Below are 16,098 nucleotides of genomic sequence, written 5' to 3' on the forward strand. Positions count from 1 at the left end.
ATGTAGCGGAGAAATCATTATTTTTTTTATGGCAAATATAATAACTAAGTAATAGTTGTTTATTTTGAGGTCTGTAGAATTTCAGCTTTTTTTGTGACCAGCGGGACTTCCTGTTTGGAACAACAGGGAGGAGTCACTCAGTCCAGTTCTCTACATACAGTCAATGCACACACTACTAGTAGAAAGTAGAGGAAATGTGTGCGTAAACAGTCCAGTTTGTGCCTTTATATGATTTTCTATTGCATGAAATATTATATTGCATTTCCTGACTCCCTTTATTCTGCAGTGGGGAGTCACTGGTGGGGGACTGTGAAACCCAGAGAGGCGGGTGGGTCTGGAGGCACTCGGTGCTGTGATTGGTCGGACGCTCCACGTTGCACAAACCCAAACAGCAGCGTAAAGCAGGGAGGATGAGGCAGCCGGATCGCCTTCATCATCCCCCAAGCCTGGCACACGTATTCCACGGACGGAGAGATGCAACGTGTGCACGGGTGCACGAGAGAGGACAAATGAATGTGGGATGATCCTCTGCGCGTCTCTCCAGCGCAGACACCACGGCGCTGTTCTCCCCGCAGGAGGAGCATCCTGACAGGAAGCACGGAGGCGCGTGTCCTTTTGTTAATGTTGTTTTAGCAGCACCACTGACACCACCTGCATCCGCGCGGCGACAACAACAACAGTCTAGCATGGGTTCCAGACTGAGCAGGCAGAACAGCCTGGACAACGAAAATTTCTCCAAGAAGCGACGCAAGCTTCTGCGCGGCGCCGGAGAGGGCGACAGGGGCAGCCGGGGCGGCGGGGACTTTCTGTTTGCCCTGATGCTGAAATCCGACAAACTGCCGGGGATGCTGCGGAGGACGAACCACAGCCCCTACATGAGGCGCGTGGCGTGGATCAAGGAGATCCAGAAGCTGCTGCGGGAGCGCAGGATGGAGCAGGCGACCGACGTGCTCAGATTGCTGAGAAAGGTAAGGTCAGCAGCGAGGATGAACGTGCACTTCCACAAGTGCCGCTTTGCAGGTGGAGGACACGAGTCAAGGAGGTTTGTTTGTCTCCTGCAAACATGTCATCCTCTGGCCTTTGACCTGGTGGGCCCTTGGACTCACCAGGTGACTCCAAAAGTATAGTTGAGCCATTTCCTCTTTGAGTGGGAGCACTGGGTGACCCCAAAAGTATGGTTTGACCTCTTGAGCCATTTCCTCTTTGTGTGGAAAGTAGGCCAGTCTAAGAGAGCTGTGTGCCCACTCTGCTTCCCAGCATGTGACTCACAGCCACGTTCACTCTGCTGTGTGTAAACGTGCACAGTGTTGACATTGGATCCAAAAGGATAGCTTGCTCTCTAAATGCGGAGGACTGCACACTGTGTCACTGCATTACCCCAAATTTCACTGACTCTAATGTGATCTGGATATTTCCGCACGCACATGTACATAAATAGAGTCTCCTCCAAGCCCCCAGCATCTGCCTTTGTTTTTCCCCTCTCCAGCCCCCTCCCTCCTTAGGCTGTTCTCCTGCTCCCACATGAACCCCTTCCCTTTTTTTCCCTCTCTTTCAGCATCAACAATGTAAGCCCTGGGGTTCAGTTTTTTTCCATGTGAAATGAGATACTACTCCACACTGTTTTTCACTCTTGCTTAAGATGAAAAAAGAAAATCAGGCCTCTGTCGGTGTTTTCAGTGACTTATTTTGTTGTTGGCTATAAGCTGTACCAACCATCTCCCTTATTGAAAATGCAATGCCTGAAGCAAAGTTATGTGAGTCCATCTGGTTTTTTAATTAATTTACTAAGGAAATCCAAACTAAAGTTACTTTTATCTCTGGGTTTTTCTTAATATAGAAAAACAACCTAATTTCCCCACTTATTTGACTCACTATTCCAGTATTTATGTTCTTTGATTTACTGTAACTTTTCAACTGTTAACACAATTAACGTGATTCCCGGAGATTCTGAAGGATGAAAGCGGCTCGTATGTTAAAGATTTTATATTTAAACGTCACTGGCGATGCCTCAGGTTTTTAAAGGTTAAAGACCCACTCTAGTGAGAATTGTTTTTGGTATTTTTGGCATGTTCTTGTGACATTTTTCTTATGATGGATGACGTTTATAAAGGAAATTAAGCATTTTTGTGGCATTTTTGGCATTTCTTTATTCAAAAGAAAGAATGCTGTTGGACAAAGCTTCTAGGTGACGTTGACCTTATAAACCAGAAACCACAAGCTCCCTGCTCCGCTCTCCGATGCATCCACTTGCAGACAAATAGATCTTTGTTTCAAGCTGGCATCTGGCTCAAAACTTTACAACTCAATAGCTCCAATAGTGCTCAATTTTTGATGCACCGCTAATATTACGTTGGGGTTGTGGGGCTGTAAGCTAGTGGAAGAGACTGTATGCAGATGGATGATGGGAAGTAGGAGGAGGCAGTGAAAAGATGAACTACTGCTGACCTGCAGAAACTATCTCCTAGAAAACAATAGTTTTTCAAATTGTATTTTATTTTTTTCAATTTTGTCTAAAACTGAGAGTGCTTTTACAATACATCAAAAGATGTAAACCTTACATACATGTTAATGTATGACAATTTTTGAAATGTACTTTCATAATTAGTACACAATCCTAATATTCCTACTGCACCAACATTGCCATATTTGCACTCTCCGTTTTTTTCTAAAATGCATATGTACTTGTTTTCTACTTTTACATTGCTATTTATTGCATTTAATTAAGTCCAGCTTTCTTTGGCAGCATCACAACAGAACATAGACATTCTAGACGTGACCTAGAGCATGCTATATCCAATTACACCGAGTGAACAATGTTGGGTTCTAATTAGCGGCTTGTTTTGAAAGCCTTGTTCTCACCTGTCGGTGTCTATAACATTAAAATGGGAGAGAATAGGTGCCTGCATTCAAGGTGTAACAGCCTCCACAGACATCCCTTTTTGTGCAGCCTGTCCCTCAGGGAGAGCCCTCTCAGCTGTCGAGCAATCTAATGATAATTACTCTAAAGTCATGATACAGGAGAGTGGAGCCAGCGTAATCAACACGAGGTGATAAACTGTTACGTAAGACTCCATGACAGTCACATCCCAGGGAACATGGGCTTCATCTCCCTGTGTGAGCTCTACTTTGACTAAGCGAGCCCCACTTTGTTGTATCTTGCAGTGCAAGCAGGTAGATGTCTGAGATAATGTTCTGTGAATTTTCAAGGCATTTCTTTGACACCTAATTGCTGTGTAGCACAGGGCTCTGCTCCAGATCAGAACTCTTCTCCAGATGTTGGAAGGAAGCCCTTGTTTCATGTCACGCTCGCAAATGACAATTGATCGTGTCTGAACACAGACGAGGGATATTTTTAAAATCTTTGCACATCAGACGGGCAGAAGCTGCTTCTCCCACGGTTTGGGTTCAGTCTGTGTTTACTGTTGAACTCGTTAGGAAGGGAGCTGGTGATGTGGTGCTGCCAGCCTCCCACTCAACGTGTCTATAATAATCAATGCTGAACTATTTTGAAGAAAAACAAAGAATGTGGATGTGTGTCTGTGCCGTGGGAGCACATCGTATGGAGCATCTCAGAGGCTTTCTTCTCTCATTAAAGTTGCATAGACTGCACAAGAGCTTACCTCATTAGGAATTTGAAGGTGGACATGTTGATAAATGCAAATTGCAGGGCTCGGTACTCTCAGCTATGCAACTGACTACTGTTTGTTTCAGAAACTATATGTCTTGTCGTGAGGTATTTTCGCTGTAAATCTTTTTGGATTTTGTCATGTTTTTTATGTAAACTGACTTGAAAGATGTTCAAAACTAAGATTTTCTTAGAGTTTTTAACCCAAATGACCATAAAGTACACTCAAATCACATTTTGATCTATTGTTAAAGCATTGCCAGTGGTCTTTTAGTGCAATTTTTGTCAGAATCCAAAACCTTTGTCATTTTCTAGGTCAAAGTTTGTGTAGCATGATAGGAAATAATCAGAAATTTTCCTTTGAGTTGTGGTGGCGTGGAAGTCAGCCTCCACTGATATCCCATCTCGTCTTTGATTACACTCTCTCCCACTAGCTTACAGCCTCTCACAACGAGAACTATCCGAGTTCTCCACCTGGACTGTTTTGAGAAGTGCTGGCTCAGACGAGAAGAATGAACACGTTAATGGTCGGATCTACTGGTCTGGAAGTGGATGCGTCAGAATGGAGCGGGGAGACTTTGCCCCGCCAATTTCAGTTGCTGCATCACAATCGAGAACTTTTTCAAATGGCATTTTTAATCTGCTCCCGATTCACCACGATTTGAATAAAGAAATTCTCCGGAATGCAAATTGAAGCTTTTTTTTATTTTTTCTTATATGACCTGCGTCATGAGAAAAATGACGCAAAACATGTTTAAAACATAATTTTAATTGGAGTGGGTCTTTAAATCAATTCAGTTTAATTCATACTAGTTCAAGTTTGTGGGAATTTAATTTGTTCAGTCCTCTTGAAATTAGTAATTTTCTTTCAAACTATCATGTTTTATTTTAGTTCAACCTAGTTCATTATTAGGTCATTATTGAGGTCATCCGAATGTTGGAAGAATGTACATAAAGAGCATCAACCTAAACAGAAAAAAATACTTTTGTAATGAAAATAATTCAGGGAATCTGCAATTGCATTGTTGTTTTATTTACTCTTCCTAAATAACAGCCTGTTTAAAAGTATCAATTTTAAACATATATGGTAAGAGAAAGATGACAGCTTCTTAGGTTTGGAAATCAATGTTTTGTGATTGGATCAGAAGAACAATCTTCAGTTCACAAGAGAAAGATTTGGGTGTTTTTGTGTAAACAGTAAATGTGCTGTGGTGAGTTGGAAAATGCAGTGTGACACTTGCTTTTTATGCCCTGCCATCCTCCGTGACTCCCCCTAGATCTCCCTGTCCAACTGTAGATGAAAGCCTCCTTTTAATGAATATTTGAAGCAAACCGCTCCTTTTATCTTCCCATTTGGAGTTATAGTACCCTTATTCACCTGGTACCTAAGGCATGCTGGCCCTTACTTCTATATTTATTTGCTTCCTTTTCAGGCTTAATATCATGAACATTTTTTTTTACAGATTTGTTTTCACTTCCTTGTCTTTTTATGCTTTGGTAGGATCTGGGATTGGAAGGCACATCACTGAATGACATCCTGTACAAAAACGCTGCCTTCCTGAACCTCGTGGACCCGATCTCACATGAACTTCTGCTCAGTTTAGCTCGAGAGATGCAGTGTCCGAAGAAGGTCAGTTAAGACAAAAAATATCTACAGAAAAAAAGCTAAAAAAGCTGCTTCTTCTTTGATCTGTTTAAAACGTGTTTAGTTTGAGATCTAGTACAGATTGCAGACAAACTATTCATAAAAAATAGAGGGAATAGTTTATATCTCTAAAGCATAAACGAGAATGTGCCTAAACCTTATATGGGGCTGTTTGTAAAAAAAAAAGTAACGACCGAGCTTCTCCAACATGGTTAATAAAGTGATTTAGCTGTGTCTACCCATGACTCCGTTGAATCTCACCTCCTCTGGCTGCTTCCTGCCCTCCATTTCTCCACCACCCATTATGCACTCTGCATGTGATTAGATTTTCTTGCTCCAACAAGGAAACGAAATTGAGTTTTGCTCAAGACCAGCTCTGGGTTTCAGCAGCACAATGAGACCATGATTATTGTTCATATAAAACACATTAAAGGCTGATATGTTTGAGATTATAAAAGAAAATGCACATTTAAAATAAAAATACTGGTGTAAAATAAGCAACAATGAAAATGTGTTCACATTTAAAACTGCTGCTTCATTGTGTCTGTGCTATGACTCATAATGAACACTCTCTGTTCTCTTCTTTAGGACACAGACATTATAAAGTCTGCTGATAAGATTTGTAGACAGTTGATCTACCACCTGACCCCTCATTCAAAGTGGCTGAGGCAGAGCATGTCCAGACGGAAATCCCAGGCCTGGTAAGCCCTTCTCTCCAGATATCCACTCTGTTATAACTCTGCAGCACAGAACAACAGAGAGCAGCGCTCGGCTCCCTGACAAGCAGGAAAGATTTTCATCTTTGTAGCTGACATTGAAATGGGACAGAGCTGGCCGGAGGCGTGCCTGACAAGAACGGCATGGCAGCCACAACTGTGAATAAATTTCTAAAGACTGCCAGTGTGATTCTCACTTTTAATTTACTTTTACATAACATCTAGTTTTACACTTTTTTTTTTATAAATTAAAGAACAAAATAGTTTAATTGTATAAGATATTCTTGCAGTTTATGTGGGAACAAAAAGGTTTTCTGCATCATTTTTTTCTGTCAAACTGGTTATTTTACCATTGAATAGATGCTGAAAACTGCACACTTCTCTGGAAATAAATATGAGTGAGTTGCGCTATCAGCACAAAAGAAGAGACTGAAACATTGGGATCTGTCCAGATTAGACACTGAGCTGCCGATCTGCACAAAGCGTGCTTTGTTATGCTTATAGATAGTTAATTAAGCACGGAGCAGAAAGGATCTATCAGGCACACAGCACTCTGAAGGTGCATTAGATTAAAAAAATGGAAGACTTTACATACTTTGTGTATTGCTGGCTAAAATACAAGTGAAGAAGGAGGCTCTGTTGCCGGCTGAGACAGCATAAATCATTAACATAAATTCACTCAGAACAGAATATTAATACAAACGATGCTGTGAGGTCTGACGAGTTCCTTTGTGCTTGTGAACAAATGCCTGTCAAGGCTGGAGAGAGACGAGACGAGACCATTCGGGGCTGACAAGCGGGGAGTTGTCTTCAAGTCATCTTAAAGTTTCCTTTCCAACTTTATGTTTGGACATATTAAAGTCAAGAAAGGCTCAGATCACATCATTTAAAGTGTCTTGAACATTGATACTAATACAAATAATTCCATTAGTATAGAAAAATAAACAATATTTTAATCTAATATAATATGGCAAGCATAACAATGGCATAAATTTCATTTTAAAAAATCTTTATTTGTGTTAATTGCTAAGCTAACATTCCAAAAGACGCAGTTTTATAACTGTTATCCAGTTTGCTCTAGCTTAAGTGACTTTTTTCATTCAAAAATAAATGGATGATATCAAAACCTTTTTAAAAATTCTTCAAAAAGTACACAGCAATCATTTACAAAGGCACAGGAAACAGTTAGCATAGTACTTCAGGCTGAACACCATTTTTAACCTAATTATACCCAATTTTAATCTGTACAAACTTGTAAATGATGTCGTTTTAAAATATATATATTTCTGAATTTGCTTTAATGTTTCAATCTATCAGCAATTAAGTTGCAGATTTATGTTTAGGGTATCGATTTGGACAATATACTCTAATGTGGAGAATTGCCTCTTCTTGCTGTTGTTCTGTAGTTTTTCTTTTCTTTGTTACCCAGGCTTCCTAAATTCTGTTAGCTGTCATCACTTCTGTAAAAACCTTCCACTTCTGGAAGTTCAGTGTTCTCTAAAATCCATTTTATTAGTACCATCATTGTCCGGCATTGGCTATGCACTCAGATTCTTCTAAAACACTTTTTCAAAATGTGGGGGTGCTGGAGCCTATCCCTGCTACTGTTGGGCAAAAGCTACAGGGTGCACTGTGGACAGGTCTCCAGTCTATTCCAGGGCCAAAATGCCACACTGATCCAAAATTAGAACTCCGTCCATTCTACTAATATTATTCGGATTTAGATGTTTAACTTTTTAAAGTATTATTGGCTTTATTGGTTTGACACTGAGCCTGGTGGAAACCATGAGTCAGAAATGCTCTTGCTTACTTTGTAAAGTTCAATGCTGACCCTATGAGTAGAATTGTCTCCTAATTTTCTGACGATTGTCTCTGTTCTATTAACCTCTTAAGTCCACTTTCTTTTTGTCCTCAAACAATCTGAAGCAAATATAGTTTCTTCTTTGTCTCCTATTGATTCAGTTGGAAAGATTAATCATGTTTAATCAGAGGAAAACTGAAATTGTTGTTTACTATACACAAGAGACTAATACATTCAATAAAAAAGAGGTTAGGAAAATATCAACTCTTGTAAATGTGGGTGTCCGTGCACCAAACTTTAAAGCACCTGATGCAATCTGCTTTGCAGATTTTTTATTTCAACTTAGTTTCTCTGTAAGACTTCTGTATTGTTGTGTATGAATAAGGTTGAAGGAGGTGGTGAAATTACTTTAAACAGGATGCCTCAAAACACTGCTTTTTACCTCTATAGAATATGACAATTTTGTCAGATGTTACTGTGAGGGAAAACTGCAATGATGATAATTATTAAAAAAAATAAAAATAATCAAATTAACCACAGTTTGACTGATTTTTAAAATGATTTTTAGATCAAAGGTGTTTTTTGTTTTTTTTTCTTGGTTGCATAAGTAAACTTGGCTGCTCATCAAGTCAGCACCACCCATTAAAAAATCAGCACATCAATTTTTAAACAAAAAGAAAAAAAAAGAACACCTCAGAGCATCACAAGTGACAGGTACTGCATTGGATGTCACTGTAAGTAATCAAGCACCAGGGGATGCTTTAATTTACTCTGACACCACAGCAGCATCGCGGGCCATTTCAGGAACAGCCCAAGTTAAATGCACGACGTCCTCATGGGTGGGCGGAGATGGGCACAGGCAAATGGAACTGACTGAGAACACAGGGCCAAAGGAGAGCGTAAATAATGTATGCTTTCTCCTCAGAAATGTGAAGCAACTGTTGCTTCTGGGATGGATCCCTTCTGTGCAGACTCTACTTGTAATATTTCCTGAAGGAGTCTTAAAGAGATTCAGAGGCTTGCAACAAAATAGACAGATGGCAGACCTGCACTAAATACTGCATACTCCCATGGAGGGAGGAAAAAAGGCACATCTAGACCCAGAACAGTAGAACTAGAACATCAATCTGTACCAACTATTATCCTCAATTTAAATTTACTTCAGAAAATCTGACTAATAATAACAATTACTAAAGAAGTTGAATATGTAACTCACTGTACATGAGATATTATATGGATCATTTGATTATTGATTTCTTTAATTTGTTGTTCCTGTCTCAGTTTATAGCTCAATTTACCTTTAAATTGGAGAAATGTCCCACGCTTACAAAAGATGTTCCTATCCAACTCGTAAACAGAAGCACATCTGTGTGTTTTGCATGACCCACTGAACCACTGAAGGAGGATAAAATCCCTAAAGGCGAGAGCTGACGAGGCGTTACACGGTCACCGCTTCTGACTATTTTTGTCTAAGTGGGGTAAAGTGTCTAACATTTTCAAACGTCACCAAGACCAAAAGACAACAGAATTTTAATGTTGTTTTAGGGTAATTTCCCCAGTACTACAGTTAAACGTTTTGATGTTATCCTGAGTGCTTTTTACATTGTAAACCATAAAAGCCTTGTAGAAAAATATTCCCACTAAAATGTTTCGTTTTCTCAAAACAGAATTGGGCATTACGATGAACAATACCACTTTTGTCTCATCTGTCCTGTTGTGGGAGTCGATATTTATCCAGATGCAAACTTCTGTCCTGATTTCATTAAAGGATGTTTTTTTCAGACATGCATATTCAAGTTTTACATTTTGTTCTTCTCTTACATTTTAAGATTTATAAATTCTCAGATCTAGCTGTTGTTTACTGTTTTTGATTCTTCTGAACAGTCTTATCTGAGGACATATTCTGGAAAAACCAGGGAAAACGTACAACTTTATTAAGGGCTTTCTGACTGGAGATACGTTCCACACTGTTGGATCCAGGAAAGAGTTTATGGTCCTTCGCAAATAAATATAATAGCAGCTCTCCCTTCTTCAATGATCTTCTTTTTTTATGTCGGTGAGAAAAGTATTAAACTGATTATCTTCATTGGTCTCATAGAAACTCTTAGGGGAATGTAAGATTCTCTTGTTTTGCTAAGAAAAAACGTTTCTAAAAGTTAGCTTCTGGTGCTGTATTTGTGTAAGAATAGGATCTGCAACAATCAGATAAATGAAGTTAAAATATAAATACTGTCACAGGACTGGAGTGTAACACTTTGTACATATTTGTATACATTTCTAGACAATTTATCAAAAAGGTTTCTGTTATTTTTCGTGTTCAAAGCGTCACTGAAGTAACTTTTCTTTGCATGTTTCCCAACAGTCTGAAGACGACCCTACAGAAGAAACTGTCCAGTGACACTGTGGACTTGTCCGGAATCCCTCTGTCCACTCGTGATGTCCGTCAAGTTGCATTTTACCTCCAAAACAACAGAGACAGTGTGATGGCTGTGGACATCAGCTTTACTGACCTCCAGGATGAGAGCTTGAGGCTGCTGCTGCCGCTTCTGGCCTCGCTGCCCAAACTCAGCACTCTGGCTCTTAACGGCAACCGCCTCACGCTGGGTATTCTCAAAGACCTGACGGAGATGCTCAAAGACCCCCAGAAGTTCACCAGCTTGGCATGGATTGACCTGGGCAACAACGTGGACATTTTCACCATGCCTCAACCGCTTCTGGTCGCTCTACGCCGGCGCTGCAGCCTGAAGAGCAGCCTCCCAACCATCTATGAGTACACGGAGGGTCAGCCCTACTGCTACCACCTGGAGACCTCTATTGAGGAGCCCAGCCACTACGAGGAGGAGGAGGAAGAGGACGATGAGCTGGAGAACAAATTTGAGTTGGAGCCTTGGGGATTAGGAGAAAAACAGCTCTCCAAAGACTTCACCTTCCACTACTGTGAGAGGTGATGGAGTGTTTTGTTCTGTGGGCTTTTCCGGCTGTTTCACAGCACTCTCTTACGCCCTTCACCTTTACGACCTCACACCACGAGCCCAGTCACCCTTTGAGGCACGAGGAAGACCAGTGCCCACATTGTAAACTTCTCGTCCTGACACAGCTACCAAGCTACTCCTAACCATCTCTGAGTAACCCACCCAAGATTGCTGCGACGGCCAGGACGGCGAACTTACTGTGTTGGTGCTCTTGGGAACAAGATGTGGTTTCATTGGAGGGTGGGCTGGAAGAGTTAAAGAACAAGCGTTCCCTCCCTCTGTTTCTCCCCCTCTGTTGCTCTTTCTCCGTGACGGTGGCAGCCGAGGAGCCAGTCTCAAGCGGATGTGATTTAGTCGGTCAGTTGAATCAGCGGCATCCCCGCGGCAGCTGAAGTGGGACTCGTGTCGGTGTGGAAACAGTGTTCCTGGGTTCTCGAGCAGAGCTGAGGCTGTCCCTGGCAGGCAGGGCCTAGCTCTGCATTGTGTGTTCTCTGTTAATCTCTCAACAAAAGCTATGACACAAGTTCAACAGACTATACAGCCGACAACCCATCACGTGACACCTAGAAAACTGCTAGGTCGACTTTTTGCCTTTTCCCCCCCTTTCCAAATGTCCACTTGTGAATGCCCCCGCAGCCCCTTGTGTCGATGTAAACGAGGACACAAAAAAATAGCCTCTGCCGTGTTTCCATTGGCTATTTTTGTGAACTTTGGTGAACAAAGCAATCTTAGAAGAAAACAGGTAGGACTCAACAATGGAAAGCTGTCGGTGTTTTTGTACTGGCCTGAGAGCCTGATATCCACCTTTGTAATTACTGAGCTGCTCCAACCGCCACAGTGTTTCAGTGCATTTGTGACACAACAGACAGATGTTAATCTGGGCTGCTGAGCTGTGCCCAAAACCCTACTGCCGTTTGTCTCCACATGTTTGTCGACCTTTCCATGTGTTGTTGCAGTGGTCCTGACACACATCTGTGAGCGTTGGCTTTCAGTTATAGTCCGTCTGCAGTAGCAAAACACTCCAAAGCACTTTAAGGCACTATTTTGTTCAAAATATTTAAATGGCTGAGATTTGCAAAAGCAGACATTGAAAGTATACCTCCTGGAGGTGACACGGTGACCTCAAGACTGCTAAATGTTAGAAGGAATGTGGACATTACCTAATATATAATAAATGTTTATTGCATTTTACATGTTTGTAAAAGTCCAATCGCTGCTGTAATTGTGTTATTGTTGTGTGTTTTGTCTCTCGTCTCCGTAATTGTAATGAGTTTAATTACTATGAAATCCAGCAACCCCCCCCCCTTCTTCATGTAAGCCTGAGCGGTAGACAAAGAGGACATGACTGATGAGATTACACAGTAAACCAGTTGGTTGATGAATGTTGCTCCCGTGTAGAGAGAGCACCATTTATGTGGAATGTGTTTGATGAATGTCTTCTTGAACTCTGCGCTCAAGTCCACTTTTGTGTGTCAGTGTTGAACTTTTTCCCTGTGTGTATTTGTCTCAATGCCAAACTTACGACTGCCAATAAAAGGACTGACCCAAACTAAGAGGTGCTGTTTGGTGTTATTTCAGTTTTGACAAAAAAAGCCATCTGATCTGTTGAAATATCAGTGTTATCAGGAAAAGCTGCAGCTTCACACAGACACAAATGCTGGATTTATTTGCACAGATTGTCTGCAAAAAATAGCCATCAAATGAACTCAGCTCAGACCGTGCTGTTCTGGATTGGTAGTTGGAATGCTGCGGTTGTTTATGAGCCACCGGTGGATCATCTGTGCTGCTGTGTGCTGTCAGAGAAAAGCCTGAGCTGCCGTCGCTTTGCCAGGGAAGGGCAGAGTGGTCACAAGAGGCCCTGCCCTCCATCCTCTCCTGGCAACCTTTTGCTCATGCTGGCAGACATGGTAATGTGGCATTTGCAACAGGTGCTTCCCAGAAGGTCGGGGCACAGTGTGACTGTCACACCCCCTGTGGTCAAAATACCACGTGCCAGGGCAATGCAGCCCACCTCAGAAACACCAGAACGTCAACTCCTGACCTTTTCCTTTCTCAACTCATTTAATCTGGCACATCGCCGGTAAAATATCAATTTGCTCTACGTCGCTGTTGGAATTGACAGCGGTCTAAAAGCAGGCGTGAATAAATTCTTAGAATATGATTTAGATTTATTTGTACGGGTTCAATGGCGCACCGGTCTTCAGATTAAGTCCCTGCCTGCAAAGTAATTTACAATAAAAATTTAGTTTTTGTCACTAAAATAAAAAAAATATCTAAATAAGTGCTTAGGTATTTTGAAATAAAATATTTTTACAGCATCTTTTCTTTCCTCTGTGGATGCATCAAGTTGGCCAGCATCACTCCTTCATATCTCTGCACTACTACTTCTGTCAAAGGTGTCTTTCTAAAATGTTTCTACAACTGCAGTCTAAATCTCATTCAAGGTTGTTGGCAGCATTTCTACAAATGAAGATTTCACCAATTTCTCCCTTTAGATGACTACACTGAGTGTCCCAATGTGGCTTGCCTAGAGTTTTGCTGCTTCATAAATTAGCCAAATTGAAATAAAAACATTAAAGGATCTGATCAAAATGTTTTAACTGTTAGATGCTACTGCACGAGAGTTTTTTTTCAAAGTGTATAAATGAAAATAAAAGTCAGGTATGGGTGTGCATTGGTGATTATGCAACAAATCCTCATTCAGTGGAGCCTGCTACTAACTGATTTTGCAAATACAGCATTTGACTTGCGCACTGTTCCCTCTAGGCTGCGCACGTGCGTAATTGCGCACTGCTCCCACGCTCGTTGCGCACAGCAGATCTGTACTGCGCACAGCATACAATTTATTCTGAACTTTAAATAAAATTATCATATAAGACATATATTCTTTGTCACTTTCAACAGAGGTTGACATGCGATCAAAAAAGGATGCTGATGAAGACAAGTGTCCAGGCTACAATAAGTTCAGATGAAAGGCAGTGTTTGCTTTCTGTCTTCAATTTGGCCGCACGCGCAGTGAACGCTCCAAAACACCAGGGGAAGGGGTTGATGGACTTTTTTTCCAGAGCGTGTTTCGCGCACAACAACATGACAAACGCGTGAGCTCTGGTGCTCAATTGAACAACGAGCTTTTACCTGAGAGCAGGGGAGGGGTCGTTCCCAAAGTCCTATTCCTTCTCTTAGTTCCGATCTCATTTAAGCACATCCAACTATTAGTTTTTCCTCCATGTCATTTCACATCGCAGCAGCGAGTATGGGGGTGCGCGCGCAACTTACAACGCACTGGAGTAGTGTAGTTGATGAAAAGTTGATGCAAGCGCGAGCACACCAGAATTCCTGGCCTCTCTGACACCCAGACAGCTGAGCGCACGTTCATAAACCCGCGCAGCTGGTGAGTAAGCACCTTGCAGAGGACAGGTAGACCTAGTCAGGTAAACTTTAAGTCCCAAAACAGCAGACTTGCTCTTACTTTTGTTTCATCTGCCAATAATTTTCGTTTGTGGATGATAATTTATAAAATAACTTTTAAGACATAATTTAGGAGTAGTATAAGTTTAATTAAAAATGGTGCATGATTTAAAGTGAAAAAGTCATCTCTAAAATATGCATGTGTTACACTTCTTCTGATCCACGCACAGACTCATGGCTTCACTTCAGAGCAGAAGTATTAATACACACTTTGTTAACATCTAGATAAGATTAATGTGGGGCTAATGCTCTTTTTTCCAGAATAACACTATCGTCTGCACTCCTTTTAACCAGGACCAGAAAGAAGGAGCACATCACTCCAATTCTGAAATCTTTGCTCTCAGTCAGCTTTAGGGCTTATATTAAGGTTCTTTTATTTGTTTATTAAAGCTTAAATGGAATTGAACCTTCATTTTATCAGATTTAAGTTCATGATCCTCCCGAGTCCTTCAGGTTCTCAGGTGTGGGTCTGCAGGTGGTCCCAAAAGTCAGAACTAACTCTATTATTCATTAGTTATGAAAAGCACTTTAAGATGCTTTATAGCTGGAAAAGGGCTTAAAAAGGAAATTGAATTTGAATTTATTCCCAGACATCAGGAGCAGGACCCACTTCCTGATTTTCTTTCTTTTTTTTTCATTTTTTCTTTTCATTGTTATTGTTGCAAATCACTTACACTAAACCCAATTTGATGAAAATTAGTTAATTAAGTTCCTTTTTTTAATAAGCTACATGACTTGTTACGATCTGAGATTTCAGACAGTTCAAATACAGATGTGACTACAGAGTGAACTGTACTGCTCACTCTGGTCAAAGGAACACTCAGTGAGTTTTTTTTGTTTGCTCAGACACACAAAAAATTAGAGGGAACATTGCAAGCTGTAAGTATTTTTCCAGAAGTCTTGGTCTCAATAACCAGCTGCCTCTCCATCTTTTATGGCATCAAACGCACTAAAAAACTAAGCCGTCCTTATTCTCCATGGAATTGACTATTTGCATATTTTATATTTGCTGACTATTTGCATATTTGCAGTTTTATCTGTAACATTGCATCCAATACCGACACTTTAAGAGCCTTGATCAAATACTGAGGGGCACAGAACATTTGGAAGGAAAAAAATTAAGCTGTGGTTTGAAGTATTGCCAACAACCAATAATAACCTTTGAGAAAAGCAGCTTCAAACTTTACTGTAATTTTAGAAACCACATGAACAGGGGCATCAGTGGCCTCTTTTAAACTCTCTTTTGACCACAGTTGGTTGATCAGCACCTGAAAAATAATATATATTTCTGTCATAATCTCCCAGAAAGCAAATGTGTAGTATTGGAATACATTAAAGACAAAGAAAAGAGAGTTATTTTACGGAGGGTCACTGTGGGCAGCAAATAATAATGGCACTTAGTGTGATTGCAACGGCACACGCTGACGCTACCCCAGTCGTGACCATACTCCCACCAGATGCTCCAATCACAAGAGTCTTTGATTGGGACTTAAGCACAGCGGGGGACATGGAGAAGTCTGGGGGGGGGGCCTCCTGTGAACATATTAAAGACTTGACTGACAGGCCAGATGACTCAGGCTCAGAAAGTAATCATTACAAATGCAATAAATAGAAAAGTTGTGGAATGAGGAGGTGAAGACATGGAGGAGTGCACATTCATTCTTGACATCCATAGTTTAACTGAATGCTTTTTTTATATCTTTTATTTGTATTGTGTTTCTTCTGAATAAGACAGAAGAAAGAATCAAAATCTCTGCAACACATATACGCATATGCTACACATGTTAACATCCATCATTCTAACACACCTTCACCACCTGTTCTTTATAGGCTATGTGTGCATGTGAGTTTATTATAACGATAGAATATAG

General features: G+C 40.9%; 1 protein-coding gene across 1 annotated transcript; it reads left to right on the plus strand.

Annotated features, from left to right (window-relative positions):
* Positions 1 to 359: 359 nt before the first annotated feature.
* Positions 360 to 12,312, plus strand: lrrc75ba (leucine rich repeat containing 75Ba). The gene is made up of 4 exons (XM_024276187.2): positions 360 to 968; positions 5,127 to 5,255; positions 5,859 to 5,971; positions 10,150 to 12,312. Exons 1-4 carry the CDS (start codon positions 687 to 689, stop codon positions 10,733 to 10,735), a joined length of 1,110 nt encoding a protein of 369 aa, XP_024131955.1. The 5' UTR covers positions 360 to 686; the 3' UTR covers positions 10,736 to 12,312.
* The last annotated feature ends 3,786 nt before the right edge of the window (positions 12,313 to 16,098 follow it).

Source organism: Oryzias melastigma, linkage group LG9 (assembly GCF_002922805.2).
Source record: "Oryzias melastigma strain HK-1 linkage group LG9, ASM292280v2, whole genome shotgun sequence".
In the NCBI taxonomy this organism is placed as follows: domain Eukaryota; kingdom Metazoa; phylum Chordata; class Actinopteri; order Beloniformes; family Adrianichthyidae; genus Oryzias; species Oryzias melastigma.